Below are 20531 nucleotides of genomic sequence, written 5' to 3' on the forward strand. Positions count from 1 at the left end.
AACTTTAAAATATTTTTAAAATTCAAATAAATAAATAATTTTATAAATAAAAAAAATTACAGAGAAGCCTCATTCTTTCTCCATTGACGGAGAAGCCGACAATTTATGTTTTTTTTTTAAAAAAAAAATTAATTTTATTTTGAAAGAAATATTAGATCAACACATAATTGTTATTACCTTAACTTTACTTATGAATTGATCTAATTGGATCACTTTAAGAAGTTATCAGTTAAATTGCATCAAAGTGAGGAATTGAGGTGTCTAATTAGAACTTTTTATAATTAAAGAGTAAAGTTTAATTACTTTTTGACCTATAGTTATACTGCAAACAATCTTTGTAATATCCGGTGGATACGAAACTGGACTGTAAATAAGTAAACGAATTAATGGTAATCAACTCAGATAATCAAAGGTTGGATGATCGAAATTTCAAAAGTTAGAATGTTTATACTTCTTAAACGACGGGATTTTTAACAAAATTGATAAAATCCCCTTGGCATACAAAACGCCGTCGTTTTTCACATGCAGAAACTTTTTCACCATTTTTTTTTTTTTTGTAAGTTTGACTTTTATATATATATATATATATAGAGAGAGAGAGAGATAGAAATAGAGATGTCTTTCTACTCTTGAAAACTTTTGCTCACCCTTCTAAAACTTCAAACTGTTCTACCATTGTTCTTATTTGATGGTTACGATACTATATCATTTTGAATTCATTTTATCTTGAAAAATTTAAAAATACAACGCTTTTAGCACCTTTTGAAAAGTATCAATATATTAATATATTTTATTTATGTCCAACATCTTCGCGCCTCTCTCTCCTCACGTCTCCACTCTCTCCATTGCGCAGCCACGAAGCTCAGAGCTCACGTCGTCTTCGAGAGTTCGACAATGGACTTGAGCTCACATCGTCTTCAATTCGCAGGCTTTTGACATTTTTATTCAAGGTACGTATACAACACTTCTTTCCGTTTTGCTTTATCAATCGTTACTGGCGCATTATTTATGTGAGCAGTTGCAATTATTCCTTACTGGCGCATTTCTTCGAGCAGTTTATAGTAGACTTTGATAACAATGTTCAAGTTTCAGATTGAGTTTAGTGAACAAAAGTTTGTATTTGTCTCCTTCTGCTTCTTTGATCTTTTATGCATAAACAGGGGAATTGAGTTTTTCTTATTACGTTTATTTTCTAGAAATTACAAAACCTAGCTGGCTCATGTGTCTGACAATTAAAAGCTATTTTAGAGTGGATTTCTATATTGTCGTTCATCACAAATGTACATAAACTGTGTTTGAGTGATCTGAGATTTGAAACTTAGAGTTAAGAGTTATATAGAAATCATCTTCAACATCAAATATATATATCAAATGAATGCCTTCTATGTATAAAAACAGGAAATGCATAATCTTTTTTGTTTATTTAATCAGATATGGTTAGGATTTCTACAATTGGTAATCATCTGTTTCTTTTGGTTTCTCAATGTTGGAACAGATAAAAGGTCAGTTACTTGTTTGGCCTATCTATTACATAATGCCCTATATGATGCTAATTGCTGAAGTATGATAGCTCTATAATGAGATGATAATGCCCTATCTATTACATAATGCCCTTCCATGCTAGTTTTAGCAAAATAAAACAACTGAAAAGAAAGGGGTGTTTGTGGTGAATGGATAACATTGAAATTTCAAATTAAGAAAAGAAAAACATTAAGGTTTGCAAATTAAAGGTCTTGTAGAAGTGACAGCATAGCATCAGTAGAATTTACCCATCCTGCATCAGTGAACAGAGCTTCCCAATAGTCTGCAGCAGGGTGATGGGTAAATTGGGGCAGATTGTTGTTCAAAGGAGCAGTGGGGTATTGCAGCCTGGCTTTCTTCCTCACCTGAACTTCCCCACACTCTTCAGCGGCTGTGGGTGTGGGTAGTAAACCGTTGCCTAAAGCAGTAAAGGAATTTTGGTGTGGATCCTTGTCTTCTTCTTCTTCTTCTTCAAAGTTTAAGAAGAAGTCATCACATTCACCCCCGAGATCATCAAAAAGGTCAATCTCTTTGCCCTTGAATGTTGCAGCATTACCACCATTGTTTTGTGGATTCTTGTCTTCTTCTTCTTCTTCTTCTTCTTCTAAGTTTAAGAAGAAGTCATCACATTCACCCCCGAGATCATCAAAAAGGTCAATCTCTTTGCCCTCAGCAGATGTAGATGCAGATGCAGATGGTGGTGAATTGGCAGAAGGATTTAAGAACATCATCTCCCTCTTCTTCAAAAGCTGGAGTTTTGAATTCAAGATTTCCGGGTACCCTTCTTCACAAAAGTCTTTCCTTTTCTTGCTTCTCACCAGAGTTTCTCCCCCTTGGGAGGTTGTTGCAATCTCTTTACCCTTAAGGAACTCCACCCTCTGGTTCAAAAGCTGCAGTTTTGAAACCAAAATCTCCCAGTGAGAACTCTCAGGATTATCTCCTTTTCTTTTCTCGCTCTTAACCCTAGGCATTTCCTTGCCGGCGTCGAGTATAGCCTTCGCGTCTTTGAGTTCTGGAGGCCAAGTCTCCAGCTTGCCGTCAGGCTAAGAATAACAACACCAATTTTTAGATCGCACAGTATTTGCAACTCTATTGCTTTCTTGATGATGCAAGCAGCCCTCCTTTCAAAACACAATTTCTTAACTTTCTCTTGTGTTGATGTCACGGCCATGGCACTCTGTTTCTTGGTTAGTCTGTTTCTTGGTGTAGAAGTTTTACGATGTTGTCTTTACTCTCTGGGGTTTTAATGACTTAATTTCGAATCAGAACCCTCCAGGTAGGATTCCTAAGATTTGGCAACTCTCCCTTATTTAATTTGCTAACGGTCTATAGGGTATTTGGCAGTTGTTTTTAAATTGCATTAACAAACTCTTCAAAGCTAATCATTGTTCAGTTATTATTAATTTTGTTTATTCCAAATATCATACATTACCTACTAAAAAGCTATAGTTACACAGACATTCAAAGATTTTGTTTGATATCAAATTAATACCAAACCAAATATTTGTTTTAATTTTATGATAAAAGAAATCAAATTTAATAATTAATATTTATATTTATTTTAAAAGTCAACCCCGGAAAGGATGATTTTTTGTAAGATCGTATAGTGGATACTTTTCGTGAGACATGTCGGGTTTAGATAGAAATTACGGAGTACTATTTATCAGTGTTGAAAAATACGTTAAGGGTTAGTTTGAAGACCTGAATAGGCCAGACCATAAGCCCTATGAAAAGACCTGGTATATCTTCATTCCTATTCATAATACCTCAAACGATTTAAGACAAACAACTTCAGTTTCATGATCAAAGGTTTATTTTTTTAATCTCGACTCTAGTGGATAAAATTTTAGGGGTCGTTTACTTCATTTCTCAGTTTTTCCATTTCCCTTTTTCTACTCTCCAGTTTTCTTTCTCCAATCTTTCAGTTTTCCAATTTCATTCCTCCAGTTTTTAATTTCTCTAATTTTATTTTATTACTAGTATTTTTTATGCGTGATGCGTAAAAAATAGGTGTGTCCAATATTAGTACTTTATATTAAAATCTTAAAATTATTTAAATTTTATATATTTAAATTATTGTAAATAATAATAATAATAATAATAATAATGATAATAATAATAATAATGTAAAATATTTTTATAAATTTGATATTTATATTTTAAAAAATAACTAACATATAATTCCAATATATAATGTACATTTCTACAACAAAGATAATAATAATAACAATAATAATAATTATAATTTTATTATAAAGTCTTTGTACAATATGATTTAATCCATTTAGTCAACGAATTTTTTGCCCTCAGCAGATGGTGGTGAATTGGCAGAGGGGTTTTGACTGAAATGGGAAGTGGCATTGGGTTATGGACAATATTAGGAATTTTTTTTTTTTTGACAATATTAGGAAAATCGAGTTTGGGAAACGCGATTGTGGTCAAAAGCTGCAGTTTTGAATTCAAGATTTCCAGGCACCCTTGTTCATGAAAATCTTTCCTTTTCTTGCTTCTCACCAGAGTTTCTCCCCCTTGGGAGGTTGTTGCAATCTCTTTGCCCTTAAAGAACTCCTCCTCCCCCTGGTTCAAAAGCTGGAGTGAAACCAAGATTTCCCGACTACTCTCGGGATCTTCTTTTCTTTTCGGTCTCTTAACCCCAGACTTTTCCTTGCAGGCATCGAGTAAAGCCTTTGCATCGTTGAGTTTAGGGGGCCAACTCTCTAGCTTGCAACAACACCTATTTTGAGACCGCACAGTATTTGCAACTCTATAGCTTTCTTGATGATGCAAGCAGCCCTCCTCTTATAACACAGCTTCCTAGCTTTCTCTTGAGTTTGAGTTGGAGTTGATGTCTCGGCCATGGCAACCACAAGGTTAGTCTCTGTTTTACGAGGTTGTCTTTCGTATAAGAATCCTATTCTTATGGGGTGTATTCGATCATGACTTTAGTAGAGTTTTAAAGACTTTTAAAATGATAGATTTTAATAAATTTTGATTGACTTTCATAGAGTTGTTCAAAACTTTATAAGACTCTATAAAAGTCTATATAAAAAACATTTATGGACTTTTATCAACTTTTTATTTTAAAAAGTCTACAAAAGTCATTGAAATTCTAAATTGAATACATCCTTACAAACTTTCAATGATTTTGATTCTTATCATTTATAATTTTCTTACAAAACATTTATAATATATCATAAAATTATTCTAATTATATAGTTCTTCACCCACATAAAAGAATTGATCAAATAAAATATTTAAAAATATAATTACAAGTTGCATAAAATAAAAAAAATAAAAATCTAATATTAATAATATATATAAAATATATATACTTGATATATTGCTAGACATCACGCAAATAACTATTATTTGCAATAGCAATTTGAGAGTGCGAACAACAACAAGGTACTATTGTTTGCAACCCCAAATTGTTGTTGCGAACATTAGTTCGCTATTTGTAGTAACCTATTGTTAAAAAAAAAAAGAAAAATATATATTACGAATATAAACATAAATTATATAAGTATTTATATGAATACTATGAAACATATACTAAAACTTGACGATAAAAAATTTGCTTTGTTTATGTATTTAGGGAGAATTAGAGAAAGTTAAGATAAAAAATTCATAGAAAAAATAAAAATCAATATAAACAAGTAATAATGAAATAAAAATAATAGTATTTCGAAGTTTTAGAGAAGATTGTAAAGTTTAGGAGAGAGAAAAATTGGTAGAGTTTAGGTATGAGGAAAATATAGGATAAATGAAGGAAAAAATAATTTTATTGAATTTAGATAGGTTTATAAAGTTTAAATACGGAAAAAAATTGAGTTTAAATAGAGAGATAGAGAAAATATTCAAAGTTTAGAAAGAAAATGTTGAAATCTTGGGGTTGATGCCTTGATGGTTGGATTTCAACTATTTATATTTGAGAAGGAAAAGTCTACAAAAGTCCTAAAATTAAAAAGTCTATAAAAGTTCATAACTTTTTGAACACCACATGACTTTTAAAGACTCTTTAAAAGTCTTAATCGAATACCACACGACTTTTAAAGACTCTTTAAAAATCTTGATTGAATACCACCTGACTTTTAAAGACTATCTATAAGTTTGAATTGAATACCTCCCAACTTTTAAAGTTCATAAAAGTCTTTAAAACTCTATGGAAGTCATGATTGAATACACCTCCCTTATATTATATATTATATTGTCAAGTCTCTCTCCCCTTCCCTTCCAAATTTAAGTTTTGGCACTTCTCCTTCTTTAAATCGGAATATTAGAGCAACTCCAACTCAATTCACACCAAAACATCAAACTTCTCCACCAAATATCACATAGAAGGAATATTCTCAGCTTATTCTTATACCAAATTTTATTCATCTTCCACCCATTTACACCAAAATACTAAATTTTTACACTAAAATAATTTGATTTTTCAATTATTAGTTCGAATTTAATTAGTTTAATATAAAATATAACTTGTGATGTAAATAATAATTTTTATTAACATTAATTTTTATAACATTAATTATTAAAAAAATTGAATTTAACAATGATTTTGAAAATCTAATTTATTTCCCAATATTAATGTAGCATAAAACATTCAGTACATTTAATTATAATGTATGTATTTTAAATTTTATTATGTTCTAATTGTGTTTGATGTATTTAAAATTTAATTAATATATATTCAATATTAATTTTGTTTTGATTGTCTCAATACGATCTTTAAAATGATATAATTTATATTTAATAATAAAAACTTTAAACATTCTACGTAAGTATTTAACAAAATAATAAAATTATATATAATTTTATTCTGTTCTAGTTATGTTTGATGCATTTGAAATTTTAATTAATATATATTCAATGTTAAAACATATAACGGATAAATTTAGAATTAAAAAAAAAAAAAAAAAAAAAAAAAGAGGAGAAAATGGTCCATTTCATCAACGCCAAATAATTTGGCGATTTGTCGCGTTTACGGCACACCTTGGAGAAGTGAAATTTGCTGCGATTGTGGAATGGCGATGATTTTTGCCGTTTTGAAGACACGTTGGAGTTGCTCTTATAGAGTAATTAATTGCTAAAGAGTTGTCAAGCATCTTGTGCTCAGATGACATGTAGTAACTTTCTCATATGAGAGATCATGAGATTGAGCCTCAATAGAGGCAGTGTGTGTTTCAACAAATTGAAAAAGTATGTATAAACATATACTATAATATAATAGAGTCAGTAGCTTTCAAAAAAAAATGCTAAAGGGTTTGTTACAACAGTTTGACCAAAAAAAATTAATATTTTTTAAAACAAACTTTATCAAAAAGATAATAATTCTTCATATTTATTATTAATTTTGTTTATTTCAAATATGATACAATATCTACTAAAACGTCATGGTTACACGCATTCAAAGATTTAGCTTGATATCAAATTAATGCCAAACCAAATATTTGTTTTAATTTTTATAATAATAAACGAAACCAAATTTAATATTAATATTTACTTTAAAAGTCAACCCAAAACAAGATGATTTTTCTATAAGACCACGGATATTTTTCGTGAGACAAGTCGAGTTTAGATACAAATTTACTAAAAAAAATGTTGGTGTAATGTTAGTGTAATTTTTTTGTCTTTTTACTCTTCTTTTCTTTCTTCTTCAATTTTTTTCTTCTTCATAGCCACAAAATTGCATTAGTAAGGAAGAAGGGTTGAACTATATATTGTACTGGTCATAACATTAAAACCATTGACAACTTTTATACAAAATATGCTGCCAACAAACACAAGACTGTAGGTATAACTCAATCAAATACATCAGATAAGACCAGACTATACTGAGGCACCTTGATATATTGTTTCTTCACATATCCACACAATATCATTATCAGGAACCGAAAGCTTGGATTACCTGTGGTTATGCCCTCGGAAATACATGTAAACTTTCTGCACAAGGGAAAAGGTAATGTGAAAGGTTTAAGCAAGCCAGATATGAAAGTGTAATGTAAATGCACGTGACTTTCATCTTCTGAAACATAGGGTTTGCAAATAAGTTATAGAAGAGAAGGAAAGAAAACTTTGCACACAATCCAAGCACCCATTCTCACAAGAATGCAGTCAAATGCACTATGTACTGAACATAACGGTGTGTGAATGTCCATTTTTATAGTCACAAACCTGAAGCACCCACAAGCTTAGCAATGCCTCTAAGCAAAACAAGCCAAATCCAACCAGATAGAATATCTGCAAATAAACAATATGGATATCGAAGATATATATGCTACTCGGAAGATGTCAATTGCAGCAACTTACCCCAACCAATACGTGATCAGAGAAGACGTCAATTGCAGCAAGGATGCCCCTGGAACAGATTGAGCAACCGTTAGCAAATGAAGTTTCAAGAACAGAAACCAATTTTATAGCATTTCAGACAATAAAATTTTTCCTGTGCACCTCCCTTCTAAAAGGAGAGCTTGCATCGATATACCCACTAGGAACTGAAACTAAAGTTGTGTCATAGGGGTGGTTGTATCAACTAACCAGTAACCATCACATCTCAACAATCAATTCTAAGAGGACAAGTTGCTCATATTTATTGTCCCCATAGATGTCATAATTAGTTAAGCCTAAACCATTCTTAAAACATTACTTCCAGTATTGCAAAGTCAATTTAGAAAGCATAAACAAACTTACGTCAATGATTTTCCATGAAAGATAATTGGAGGAGCTATAGCAGCAAATATGCAAAATCCAATATGGAGCTGCAACAGAAAATTTAAGAACTTATGTAACAACCATATGTAAAGTTAAAAATAAGTTTAATGCTTGTCAGCAACGCATACCAAGTAGAACATGAAAAACCAACCAAATTTGAGTGCACTGTTCGTCCTGGAAATTGAGACAAGTAGCAAAATAGTCATTTTCATAACAATAAGTAGAACCTATCTGGGATACAGGGGGCTGCGAATTTTAGGATTGATGGTAAGACAATGTTGGATACCTCATTGCATTATAAAGGGGCCTGTACCACAAAACATAGGATAGGGGGCACCCCATTAATGCATATATTATTGCAAGTAGAAAGATCTTGACACCTGTAGAAGACGCGATGTCAGCAATTTACTGAAGTCATTTCAACCTGTTTCCCATAAAAACCAATGCCCCAACCCAAAAAATGCCATAAGAAATGTGGGAATGAAGAAAAAACTCACCGTCACCCTTTATCCAACAAACAGTCACTGCGACAATATTATATACAAGGCAAAGAACAATACCTGTGCAGACATTTATTGGAAAGTTAAAATGAACACATTTCCTTTGGAGTGGGAGAAGACGGTGTAAGACAAAAAAAACAAAAAAACAAAAACAAAAACAAAACAAAACAAAAAACAAACAAACAAACAAACAAACCTAACCAAAGATAAGCTCAAACGTGAACTTAATGTAAATTGATAGGGTAAGATTAATAAAGTGTGCAGAGCATATAATATGGTGTTTCACAAGATATAATGAGTAAAATAAGAATGCAGTTTTGGCTGTTTGAATCACTAAAGGGTGTTCAAGCACAAGAGCAAACATGGACTTTATTCTTTACCCTCCCAATTCTAGGCATAATTATTTTAATTATTTTCTCCTCTTCAATAATAATAATTAATAAGTCAAATAATTTTCAACCACATCCTTACAACCTCCAGTAGGTTATTAAACTTTTTTCTTCTCTTGCCTTGATCCATTCTTTTTGGTCAAACCAAAGTCCTTGTTGAGAAAAGTGAAGTTATGGACAAGAGTGAAAAGTACTTGACTACTTGTTATAGTTGCTTTAGCAATAATTAGTTTCATACTTGGGAAACTTTTGAGAAGTATTTTTCACATAAGTTAAACTTGACTAAAGCCAGCAAGAAATTTTATATACATTTGAGGAAGGTTCATCCAGAGGCTTCCATATGGCACAGCAGTGGTTCATTTGGTAGACCAAATCCCAAACATGACAACAAGAAGCCTAACTAATCACATTGAACAGAAAAACAGTTGGAAAAAGGCTATTCTCAAACTGGTAAAATGCTACAAACAAAAACAAAAACAAAACAAACAAGGAAAAACGAACATACCTAACCAACTGGCAAAAGCCAAGTACTGCATTTTCTGAGATTCAACTGGTATTTCATTGACTATATCATGGTGTATAATTGGGAAAAAAGGAGGCCAGTTCTTATCACTGACGGGGACACCAGCTAAAATGAAGCAGCAGAACAAATCAATCCACAGAAGAAAAATGGTCTGTAGAATCATTACTAATATTGTGTATACCTCCAGAAACAGCATCTTCTCGGCGCTTGATGTCCTGTAAAATTAGAAGCTACTTGTAACCTTGCACAATATCACTCCAAACTCAATCAAGCAGTACTTCAAAAATCTAAGCAGATCATCGAGAAGGGATACCAAAAACCATATTTGATTTTACTCATAAGTAATAAAAATAAAAAAATAAAAAAATAAAAAAAACTGTATAACAGTCTTTCAAAATTCTTTTGATCACTAGGAAACTGATATTGATTCTCAATAAATTTAACATGTAACAGATCTCATAATATGAGCATTCAAACACAACTTTGGAACTGACCCTTTCTCTCCTTTTCAAATCTGCTTCCCAAGCTGCCAGTTCCTTCTGTTTTTTCTTGGGGTCCTAATACACAATTATACGACATCAGACTCAACTGGTATATCAACAGTGGCATCATTTGTTTAAAAAAAAAAAAAACTCTGCTGTATTATTAATTACATTACATTCAGTGAATCAAGTGGTATATCAACAGTGGCATCATGTTTCTGACCAAAACCAAGAGTATTAGCAACCATTTGAGGAATGCGTGATTTTGATCCTGGAGCATTACCACCATTCTGCAAATGAAAGACATAGAAGATAAGGATATCTTGCATTCAGAAATTATGGTGCAAGTCACCAAGAAAAAAAAAAAATCCTCCCAAGTCAAACACAAGCAATGATAAGATCCATAGGCCAGATTTCCATCTACCACAAAATAAAAATAACAAATTAAATAAAAACTTGATGACTAGTTATAATGATCTTAAACATTTCACCCATTTCAAAATTTAGTGAAGCAGTTTTCAATCAAGTATATGACCTATCTAAATGCTCTACCGCATTCATAAAATTTGTTGGTCGATGAAAATAATTATTCTTTGCATTTGAACTACAAGGATTTAGGTGAAGCCTCTGTCCCCCCTAAAGGCATGGGATGATGGGAAGAAAGAAACTATAATCTTATCTTATTCCTTTATAAAATAAAAATATCTCTTAAGTATATATGTTCCACCCTTCACTTAAATAGGTTACGAATGTAACATATCTTGTTGACTTGCTCAATCCACTGGCCACATTACCAACATCTAACAGCATTTAACAACACTGAAAGCTTCACTTCACAGTTCAATTATATGTTCTAACTTCATTTTTTGTTTCTTAGTAATTCTTCATTTTTTGAAAACTTAGTAATTCTTCATTGTTTCAGTTTTAATTTCAATACTCTTTTTTTTTTGAGTCACAAGCAATAACGTTTTGCAAACAGAGATCGAGCAAAACATTGTCATCCACAGCAAGGCACTATTCAGATCACAACGTCTTCACATAAATTTTCGGAAAATTCACATTTCTGTAGCTTTCATTTTATTTTATAAAATCCAACATGGACTTCACACCATAATAGCAATATAGACACAAAAGCTCCCTCAAACTTGACTTTTTAATTCAGAAATGCACTAAAACATTCTTCTAAAGCTCAACTTCTCAGATCTAGATCACAAAACCGACGCAATGCTCCCCGAAACACGAACAAATCGCACGAAAATTAACCAGGAAAAAGAAAAAGCTAAGAATCCGCAGCGAAAGAGGAAGAAGCGGCAAACGAAGAGGCGGTTAGTCGGTTACCGAAAATGGATTGACTTCTTGCTCTTCATCATCGAAAGGGTTGGGATCGTTTCGCCGATTCATGATGTGATTAAAACCTTCAAATTCTCGCACAAAATCCTCAGAAAAACTCTCCTGAAAGAGAGCTACGGAGAGAATACGTGTCCAGTGAAGCACTACGGCACTTTCCTTAATCTGTCGACTGTGTACAAAGCAGCGGGATATCTGATTTTTAGAACTAAAAATATAATGCGTTTTTTGCATTTTGGTACTCGAAATTCTATTAAATTATAGCGGGGTTTTACAATGTAGGCGGGACTACGGAAAGGAAGCTCGTTATTGGTTAGACTTCTTAATGTATGATGTGGCTGGTGGTCAGTGGTCCAAAAGTGCTAGAATAGGTGTCATGTGCACGTTGTGGATTATTGCCGCTGCGTGGCGGTTAAGGTTGCCCTTTGCAAGATGATGTGAAAGGTTATGTGATTTGATTTTTTTATTTTTCTTTTATGTTGTAACTGCTAAGTCATGTACCAAGTAGAGGTGGCCAACGATTGGGCAATCATTATTTCATGGATCATGAGTTACACATTTGTGTGAATTGTAAATAAAAAGTATAAAATAATATTAATGATGTAAAATTAATCAAGAAAATGAGTGTGAGAATAATATAAAAAAGACCGATGCTGCTGAAGCTAGCCGAGAAGAAGCTAAGGGAACGCCTTGATAGTGCAAGGCTTGAACGTCCTTCGTAGTATTGGGATAGTGCAAATCTCCTTAAATTTTAGGAGAAGAGTCGTCTTTTGTAGTATTGGGATAGTGCAAACCTCATTAGATTTTAGGAGTAGGAAAAGAGTAGAGTAGGCGTGTTTGTCAAACCACTATAAAAAACTTTCTCTCTACTTTATTTATTATTCACATCATATACTCATCACGAACAAACTTAAATTTTACAATATCAAAAATACGTGCAAACTAACTCTAAGGGGTAAAAACAAATTTCCGTTATGCAAACTCAACTAAAGGTTAAACTGTGAAGAAGTAACCCTTTGGATCTACTTAACTGAATAGTTAAAATTTTCAAAACCTATTCAAGTCTATTCACCCCCTCCTCTAGACTTGAACCCCTACCTACCGGGACCAACAATACATTATCTGACCCCAAAATGTTGATTGTTCTAACAAGCATGTGGAGCAAGGAATAATTTTATTTTATTAACATAAAAATGATGTCGTTTTGGACCATAGTCCACACAGTTATATAGATCACGTTTTACACAATAATTTGCCTACAGAACATGGGAGTGTTTATATGATAATAAAATCTAGCAATTTGGATGCAACAAAATTTGATGTGAACCATGATCCACACAATGCTGTATGAATCATAAAAAATATTTTTTTTAATATACTAAAAGTACATTATTTGTATACTAAATGTACATTATACAAAATAAAGTACGCTCCATGAATAGAAAGTACTTTTTTAATATACTAAAAGTACATTATTTGTATACTGAATGTACATTATTTGATAGTATACAAAATAAAATACTTTTATTACCACACAATGTACTTTTTATTTTCGGTCCACACAGCTGTGTGGACAATAATCCATAGAATAATAATTGTTTGGATACACCATAAATACTTGTAATTTTGAAGCCCAATATTAAATCATACTCCATCCATCTCATTTTGTGTATATAGTTCGGTTAACTTGATTGAAGTTATTTTAAATTTAAATTTTCATAATATAAAGTTTAATATTAGTATATAAAAGTATTATAAAATACAACAAATCAAATTTAAACTAATTAGAAAATACTAAAGAAAATAACAAATAAAAAATTAATTTGACCAATCAATAGTAAATAAGACATATAAAATATAGAAAGTTGTTTTTTTGAAAGGAGCCTGTGTGGCATTTATTCAAAATATGTAGAAATAGCAGCTGGTGGACTTGAGTCCGAATACATAATAGTCGTCTGAGTAAAGGCAATAGATGCTAGAGTATGAGCTAAATAATTATCTAATCTAGGAACATATCGAATTAAACAGCACTCAAAAACCAATATACCAGTCCTGCAGCTATCAATGGCATAGCCCAAGTAAGACCGTGGTGATCGAGTCGTAGATGATAGATATTGTTGTAATACTAAACAATCCGTGAAGAGCTGGATAGAGTCTATACCGCGATCTCTCAACCATGACAAAACTTCTTTGCACGCTAGAGCCTCCGCCATTAAAGGTGTAAAACAATCTGACATAGGGGTGGTCATTGCGGAAATATATCCTCCTTGCACATCTAGAATAACTGCACCCGCTGCTGCCTTGTTCGTTTGTGGGTCGTATGCCGCGTCGAAGTAGCACTTGAGGGGATCCGCATGTGGCACATTCGGTAGTGGCTGCTGCTGCCCGTGTGGCTGCATTACAGTGCTGCTCAAAGGCAGCCCACTCTCTGCCGGTTCGGCAGTGATGCCTGTGGCAACTAGCAGCCGTGTGTTTGGGGCTCCATCTTGATCCATCACGGCCGCATTGGGCTGCGGCTGGGTATGTGTCGGGTGCGCAATTTTCCAAGAGTGTACAGCTGAAGACGCCATCGCAATTACCTTCTGAGGCCTGGGCAAACATGCGTCCCACACAGCCCCATTCCTCGCACGCCAAATGTAGTATAGAATTGCCACTGCATAAATAATCACATTATCATCTAAAATATTCATCAAACCATTAAACCAATCACTGAAAACATTTGTGACACTATTGGGGATTGGGAGGTGAGATTGTGTCCAAATGTTTGTTGTATAGCCACATGTGATCAAAGAATGCACAATATCCTCATGCGAAGCCCCACACATAGCACATGTTGGATCAATATCCACCCTCTTTATAAGTAGATTGTTTGTGGTGGGCAAAATATTACTCCGAGCTCTCCATATAAATGTCTTCCACTTTGGTGGGATTTTGAGTTTCCATAAAATCTTCCATTTATCAAAGGTCCCTAGAGGTTGGGAGTAATTGCTCACTAGTTTCCTATACCCATTCTTGACAGAATATTCACCATTTGGATCTCCATACCAGTACCACAAATCATCATAATCAGGTGACACAGGTATTTTTTTAATTCGTTCCACATCCTCCGATATGAAAATATCCGTGAGAATATCCGGATCCCAGGTTCCAGTTTGTTGATCCATTAAACCCATCACCTTTGCCTGCGCCAATTGGGGTGGTTTTTCTGTTTGTATTCTCGGGTGGTTTCCATCATGTAACCATGGGTGGTCCCAAATCAACGTTGTTTTACCATTCCCAATCCTCCTCCTCACACCCCCACAAATTAACTCCTGAGCCGCCAAAATACTCCGCCAACAAAAACTTGGGTTATTACCCAAACATGCATCATAGAAAGAATTAGTGGGATAGTACCTGGCCTTATAAACTCTCGAAACTAATGATTGCGGCTGTGTCAGAAAACGCCACCCTTGCTTCCCTAGCATAGCAAGATTAAAGGCATGTAAGTCCTTAAATCCCAAACCTCCATACTTCTTTGGAATACATAGTTTATCACATGCCTTCCAATGTATACCTTGGTCATTCTTGGATCTCCACCAATATCGATTCATGGTTTGCTCAATAGCAGTGCATAAAGTCATAGGCAGTAAAAAAACACACATTGAAAAGGTAGGCATAGATTGGACTATACTTTTCAATAAAACTTCCTTTCCTGCTTGTGACAACAATTTTTTATTCCATGAGCTAATCCTCTGTCTTATCTTATCTTCAATATAAGAAAATGCTGCCCTCCTATTTCTGCCCACAAACGATGGAAGTCCTAAATACTTCCCAAAATTCTGAGCCTGCACCACCCCCAATATATTGGCAACCTCATCCCTTATCTCTCCACGTGTATTCTTGCTGTAACAAATATTTGACTTATGATAATTGACTGCCTGTCCAGACATCTTTTCATACTCTGATAAACATCGTTTAATTACTTCTGCCTCCTACACATTTGCCTTGAAAAAAAGTAAACTATCATCGGCAAAGAAAAGGTGGGTAATAGAAGGTGCTCCTCTTGCGACCCTACAGCCATGTATTTCTCCTTTTGCCTGTGCCTAAATATAGAAAGTTGTTAGTCGACTATAATTGCTACAATGTTTTAAAATCTATTACTAAGTTTAATTAAACATTGCTAATATCAAGCACTCAACAAATAATACCAAAGTCCATCTTGTATGGTCCATCTTCAAATATATCACAAATTATATCATTCAAAGTCCATCTTGTATGGTGGATCCTGGTTCAAAATAATACCGTTTTATATTAAGTATCAACAATGCATCATATTTAATAATATTATCTTGTACTATGTTTAGAATATCCGTTCTATATATTTATAAACTTAAACATTAATGTATATAGAACGAAGAGTTTAAAATAATAACTTTTTAAAATGCTACCACAAGAATAGATATGACCACGGTTTCGATTCCGGTTCAATTTCGGTTCGGAACTGCCGGTTCCGATTAGAACCGCTGGTTCTAACCAGAATTTTTTTTTAAATAAAAATAAAAAAATAAAATTATATGTTATGTTGTTTGTTGGACGTGGCAAAAGTGGCCAGTGGCCTACTGGCCATTTTATTATATTATATTTTTAATTTTTAATTTTTAAAAATTCACGGTTCCAAACCGGAATCGTCTGGTTCCGGTTCCAAAATTTCTATAATCGGAATCGGAACTGAAACTTTAGAGTTTCGATTCTGGTTCGATTAGTACAGTATCGATTACAGTTTGAATTTTTGATTCAAACCGAATCGTGATCACCCTCTTATATCATGCACCACGGTGCATGATCAATCATGCATCGCGCGTATTTTTTTTTAAATGAAAATAAACAGTGTTTGTTTTCCGCCGTTTCGCACCCTTCTGCAAAAAGTAACCTTGTTCTTCAGTGTCATTTTGTATACACTGCAGTGTCAGTTCAACACAACTACAGTTTTATTTCGATATAACTATAGTTTCATTCGATATTTATAGATTCAAATATGTGAAAATGTTATTTAATTTTATTTTATATACACTATAGTTTTATTAAAATACAACTACATGATCATTTTGATATAATTACAGCTTCATTGTACAATATACACTCAAATGTGAAATGTTATTCAGTTTCATTTTATATATACACTGTAGTTTCATTTCACTATAACTGCAGTATCATTTTGATATAACTGCAGTGTCGGTTTAGATATACTGTAATGTCAGTTGATGTTTAATACACCAAACAAGCGGACTCCGTTAACTATAATGGCGGGCCGTTTCTTTACTTAAAGAAACGGCGTTGTTTTTGCACCGCGGTTTATGATATAACGACTGACCCAAGAGTTCATACAATTATACTGTAATGGGTCATATATGTGGCATTCATTGCGTATTTGGGTAAAAGGAAACAATTTTGTGAAATTATTAATTACCCTTGACAATTTTTGTAATATAAATTTTTTCGATGAATAGAATGGATTCTATTAATAGCTTGGTTAAAACTGCCAATTTATAAATAATTAAAGAAACAAATGAATATTGTAATAATTCACTGTTTGAATAATGGAATCTACAATATTTGTATAATTAAATGACAGAAATTGTCATTTTCCATTATAAATATTAAATGTTTTTCCAATCAAAGGAAAACAATATTAAACTGTTTTTTCATATATATATATATATATATATATATATATATATATATATATATATATATATATATATATATATATATAAGAAATGAAAAAAAAAAAAGGGAAAATCATGGACATCTTCAATTTTTTTTTTTTTTTTTTGTGATGAAAGAGGAGTTGAAGAACTCCAAAAAGAAAAACTAAGTAACTCTGCTAGTAGCCACCATGTTCGCATCCCGATCATGAAGAGAGCTTATCACAGCAGGTGGATCCTCTAAAACCGTGGTCCCCCAGTCAGAAAATTGTCCCAAGTTGGTCAAGAAATCAGCCCATGGGTTCCCTTCACGTAAGACATGCACCAGCTCAAAGTCTTGGAAGGCCGTCATCAACTGTTTGCAATCTGTAATCAAGGTGTCAGCTTCAGGCTTTGATCCAAAGTTATTATTATTGAGAGTTTGAACTAAGGCATCCGAGTCGGACTCTGCAACTAATTCATGAAACCTCTCATTTTAGCTAGAATGAGGCCTTCCCGGAGACCCCAAAGCTCAGCAAGAAAGCTATTTGTTGAGCCAATTTTAGTGGTAAAGCCTACAATCCAATTACCATGAGGGCCTCGGATGAGACCACCAGCGCTTCCCATGTCCGTTGAGGCTTTTCTAGCACCGTCGGTATTCAATTTAAACCAGTCATGGCGCGGTGGAGACCAGTGGACCCAGCCTTGCCTGCCTCCCAACACCCCAGAATTTCTGAACAAATAAAGTCTAGCATCCTCCGCGTCATGGTGCGCTCGTCTGCAAATGTCGGACACTGGTGTATCCAAACGATTGAAGACCAAGTCATTTCTGGCTCGCCAAACATTCCAAAGGACGTGTGGAAAGAGGAGATTCCAATAAGAGTTTACAGCCACCGGATTGCTGCCCCCTGTATTGAGTTGTACCTAATCTTCAAGTGGCGGACCGCAAGCGGATTGAAGTTCGCCGGCGTGCCGCAAAAAGCCCAGCAGTCAGAAACCAAAATGCAGCGCCTGAAGATGTGGTCCAAGGTTTCTTCTCTGTCCATGCATACCGGGCAGGTCCCATCATCTGTGAGACCTCTTCGCACTCTCTCATGATTAACTAGGAGGCCATTGTTTAACAGCTTCCAGAGAAATAGCTTGATTTTTTCTTTACATTTGAGCCTCCACATCCAGCCAAGGTTGTGATCGTTCTCCTGGAAACCTGCAAACAAGGAATATGCCGATTTTACAGAGAAAGAACCCGTACCTGATAGAGGCCAAGAAAGAGAGTCTTCTTGTTCCGTTATCTTGCTGATTGGAACTGCCCGAATAGTGTTGATGATGTCCTCGGGAAGCAAGCTGCTGAGAGTCGTGATATCCCAGTCTTTATTCTGCGAGATGAAGAATTTAACTTTGACATGCTCCAGGTTCGGGGGGACTGTAACTTCAGGGAAGTGGCTGAGAATGCCCTTACTTAGCTAATGGTCATGCCAGAAACTAACAGAGTCACCTTTGCCAATTTTCCACTGAATACCATCCCGTATGATATTCCTACCTTTGAGGAGGCTTCTCCACCCCCAAGAACAATTACTTGGAGCAATAGTGGATAAAAAATCAGAATTTTTGACATATTTTTCCTTAAGGATCTGAACCCAGAGTTTATTCTGATTGGTAGCCACTTGCCAAGCCATTTTTGCTAGAAAGGCCATATTAAAATCATGTGCCCTACGCAGGCCCAGCCCCCCTAAGTCACGCGGCGTGCAAATATTGGACCAACTTATCGTGTGAATCTTCCTAGTATCTTCCGAGTGCCCCCACAGGAAGTTCCTGCAAATCTTATCAATAACATTACAAGAGCTTACCGGAATGGCCATGGATTGCATGGCATAAGTTGGTGTTGTAGCCAAGGAAGCTTGTACAAGCACTCTTCTTCCAGCCATGCTAAGAGAACTTGCTTTCCAGGATGCCAGCTTCCGTCTCATTTTATCAATGACCGACGTGAAGGTTTCTTTAGAAACCCTTTTGTGGAGCAAAGGAATTCCAAGATACGTCCCGATGTTGGAAGTGACAGGGATGCCCATTTGTTCCCGGATGATCCGCTTCATAACTGCACTGGTATTAGGAGAACAAAAGATCTGAGATTTAGAAAGATTTACCTTTAACCCCGATGCTCCACTCAGCCTATTGAGACAACCCATCATGGTCCTGGCTTGACGGTCTGATGCCTCCCCAAATAACAAAACCTAATCACTGCAATTCTCTATGTAAAAATTCCCAAATTATATTAACAAAACCTAACCTGTTAATTGTATATCTTCGTTGGAATAGGAAGTCGAGGTGTTCATGGCGTGGCTAGGAGCGCAAGGTCGTACTAGCGAAGGGAGAATGCAAGCCAGCTGTGAAATTACCAGTTTATCCTTCGACTTCACGGCAATTAAACGGGGAGGGTAACAGATGACCAAATCATGTTAAAATTGTAAAGTTAAGGACTTAATTGGTTGAAATTAAAAGTCAAGGACCAATTTTCGTATTTAGCTATAGTCGAGGGACCATTTTGAGTATTTACTCTTGAACAATAGGACCAAATGTGATACAAATTACATAGTAATGCACTTAATTAGAAAATTTTAATTTTAATAGTCAAAAACCAAATATGATTCATGTATAATAGTTAAGGGACCAAAAGTGAAATTTTCTCCCTTAATTATTACACTTTTTATTATTTTTAATTTTCTTATAATAATAATAATAATTATCCGCTGATTTTCAATGCACAAGTCATTAACTTGCCATGAATCATAACTAATCCTCTGCTACAATTAGGGACAAAATGCATTTTGGGAGTATCCTCTTGTAATTATAAATAACTAAACACTTCCAAACCTCAACAATCAGAGTGGCGCAGCGGAAGCGTGGTGGGCCCATAACCCACAGGTCCCAGGATCGAAACCTGGTTCTGATAGAGAGGCTTCCAATCACTTTTTGCCCTGCCTTTTTGTGAAAGCCATTTCATCCCTAAAGGAACCCTAATATATGCAAAAAAAATCGTAAAAATACTCAATAATCAGAGTGGCGCAGCGGAAGCGTGGTGGGCCCATAACCCACAGGTCCCAGGATCGAAACCTGGCTCTGATAGAGTAGCTTCCAACCACTTTTTGCCTTTGTACACAGCCCTTGCCTCCCTCCCTAAAGGCACCCCAGTATATGCACAACAACAAAGGCTTTTTGGCACCCCAGTATATGCACAACAAAGGCTTTTTTCCCCCAAAAGTAATGTGGAACAAAATATACATGGAAACCGAATGAATTGGCCTTTGTGCTCAAGTTCTCTAGTTTTTATCTCTTCCTTTTTTAGCCAAAGGAGGTAGAAGAATTAAATCACCAGTGGCATAGAATAGTGTTTCGGTAGAGAG

The 20531-nt window shown here is 34.5% G+C and overlaps 2 protein-coding genes and 2 non-coding genes across 6 annotated transcripts in view; 2 read left to right on the forward strand and 2 right to left on the reverse strand.

Moving 5' to 3' along the window:
* LOC109148578 overlaps positions 1 to 4386 on the reverse strand; it is a 28139-nt gene extending 23753 nt beyond the window's left edge. Inside the window, exons 1-2 of one of the 3 annotated variants that reach the window (XM_019296323.1) lie at positions 2131 to 2698; positions 2069 to 2085 (exon numbers count right to left, since the gene is read on the reverse strand). In XM_019296323.1, coding sequence (XP_019151868.1) covers positions 2069 to 2085; positions 2131 to 2492 — 379 coding nt within the window. In that variant the 5' untranslated portion in view covers positions 2493 to 2698. Of the gene's footprint in view, positions 1 to 2068; positions 2699 to 4255 lie in introns of those variants that run through there. The other 2 variants (XM_019296320.1, XM_019296315.1) reach the window with 2 other exon arrangements.
* A 2809-nt stretch (positions 4387 to 7195) lies between these two features.
* On the reverse strand, positions 7196 to 11650 carry LOC109148591 (secretory carrier-associated membrane protein 4-like). Its single transcript, XM_019296328.1, has 12 exons — positions 11465 to 11650; positions 10303 to 10416; positions 10139 to 10201; positions 9826 to 9859; positions 9627 to 9749; positions 8730 to 8792; positions 8519 to 8612; positions 8361 to 8406; positions 8212 to 8279; positions 7831 to 7879; positions 7696 to 7761; positions 7196 to 7464 (listed from the first exon to the last, which is right to left on the reverse strand). The coding sequence occupies exons 1-12, from the start codon at positions 11525 to 11527 to the stop codon at positions 7426 to 7428; spliced, it is 822 nt and encodes a 273-aa protein (XP_019151873.1). The 5' UTR covers positions 11528 to 11650; the 3' UTR covers positions 7196 to 7425.
* Positions 11651 to 20008: 8358 nt separating this feature from the next.
* Positions 20009 to 20080, forward strand: TRNAM-CAU. Its single transcript has one exon. It is a non-coding gene; the product is annotated as a tRNA-Met (tRNA).
* Positions 20081 to 20181: 101 nt separating this feature from the next.
* On the forward strand, positions 20182 to 20253 carry TRNAM-CAU. The gene has a single exon. It is a non-coding gene; the product is annotated as a tRNA-Met (tRNA).
* Positions 20254 to 20531: the final 278 nt, after the last annotated feature.

This window comes from Ipomoea nil, unplaced genomic scaffold (genome assembly GCF_001879475.1).
Source record: "Ipomoea nil cultivar Tokyo-kokei standard unplaced genomic scaffold, Asagao_1.1 scaffold0268, whole genome shotgun sequence".
In the NCBI taxonomy this organism is placed as follows: Eukaryota; Viridiplantae; Streptophyta; class Magnoliopsida; order Solanales; family Convolvulaceae; genus Ipomoea; species Ipomoea nil.

Bases quoted from the DNA above. Each gene is read 5' to 3' on its own strand.
- LOC109148591 (XM_019296328.1), bottom strand. From the start codon at position 11,527: ATGAATCGGCGAAACGATCCCAACCCTTTCGATGATGAAGAGCAAGAA. The intron at 9,860-10,138 runs GTCAGTTCCAAA...CTAATTTTACAG, and splicing joins ATTTGAAAAGGAGAGAAAGG to GACATCAAGCGCCGAGAAGA. The intron at 8,613-8,729 runs GTGAGTTTTTTC...CGTCTTCTACAG, and splicing joins TTGTTGGATAAAGGGTGACG to GTGTCAAGATCTTTCTACTT.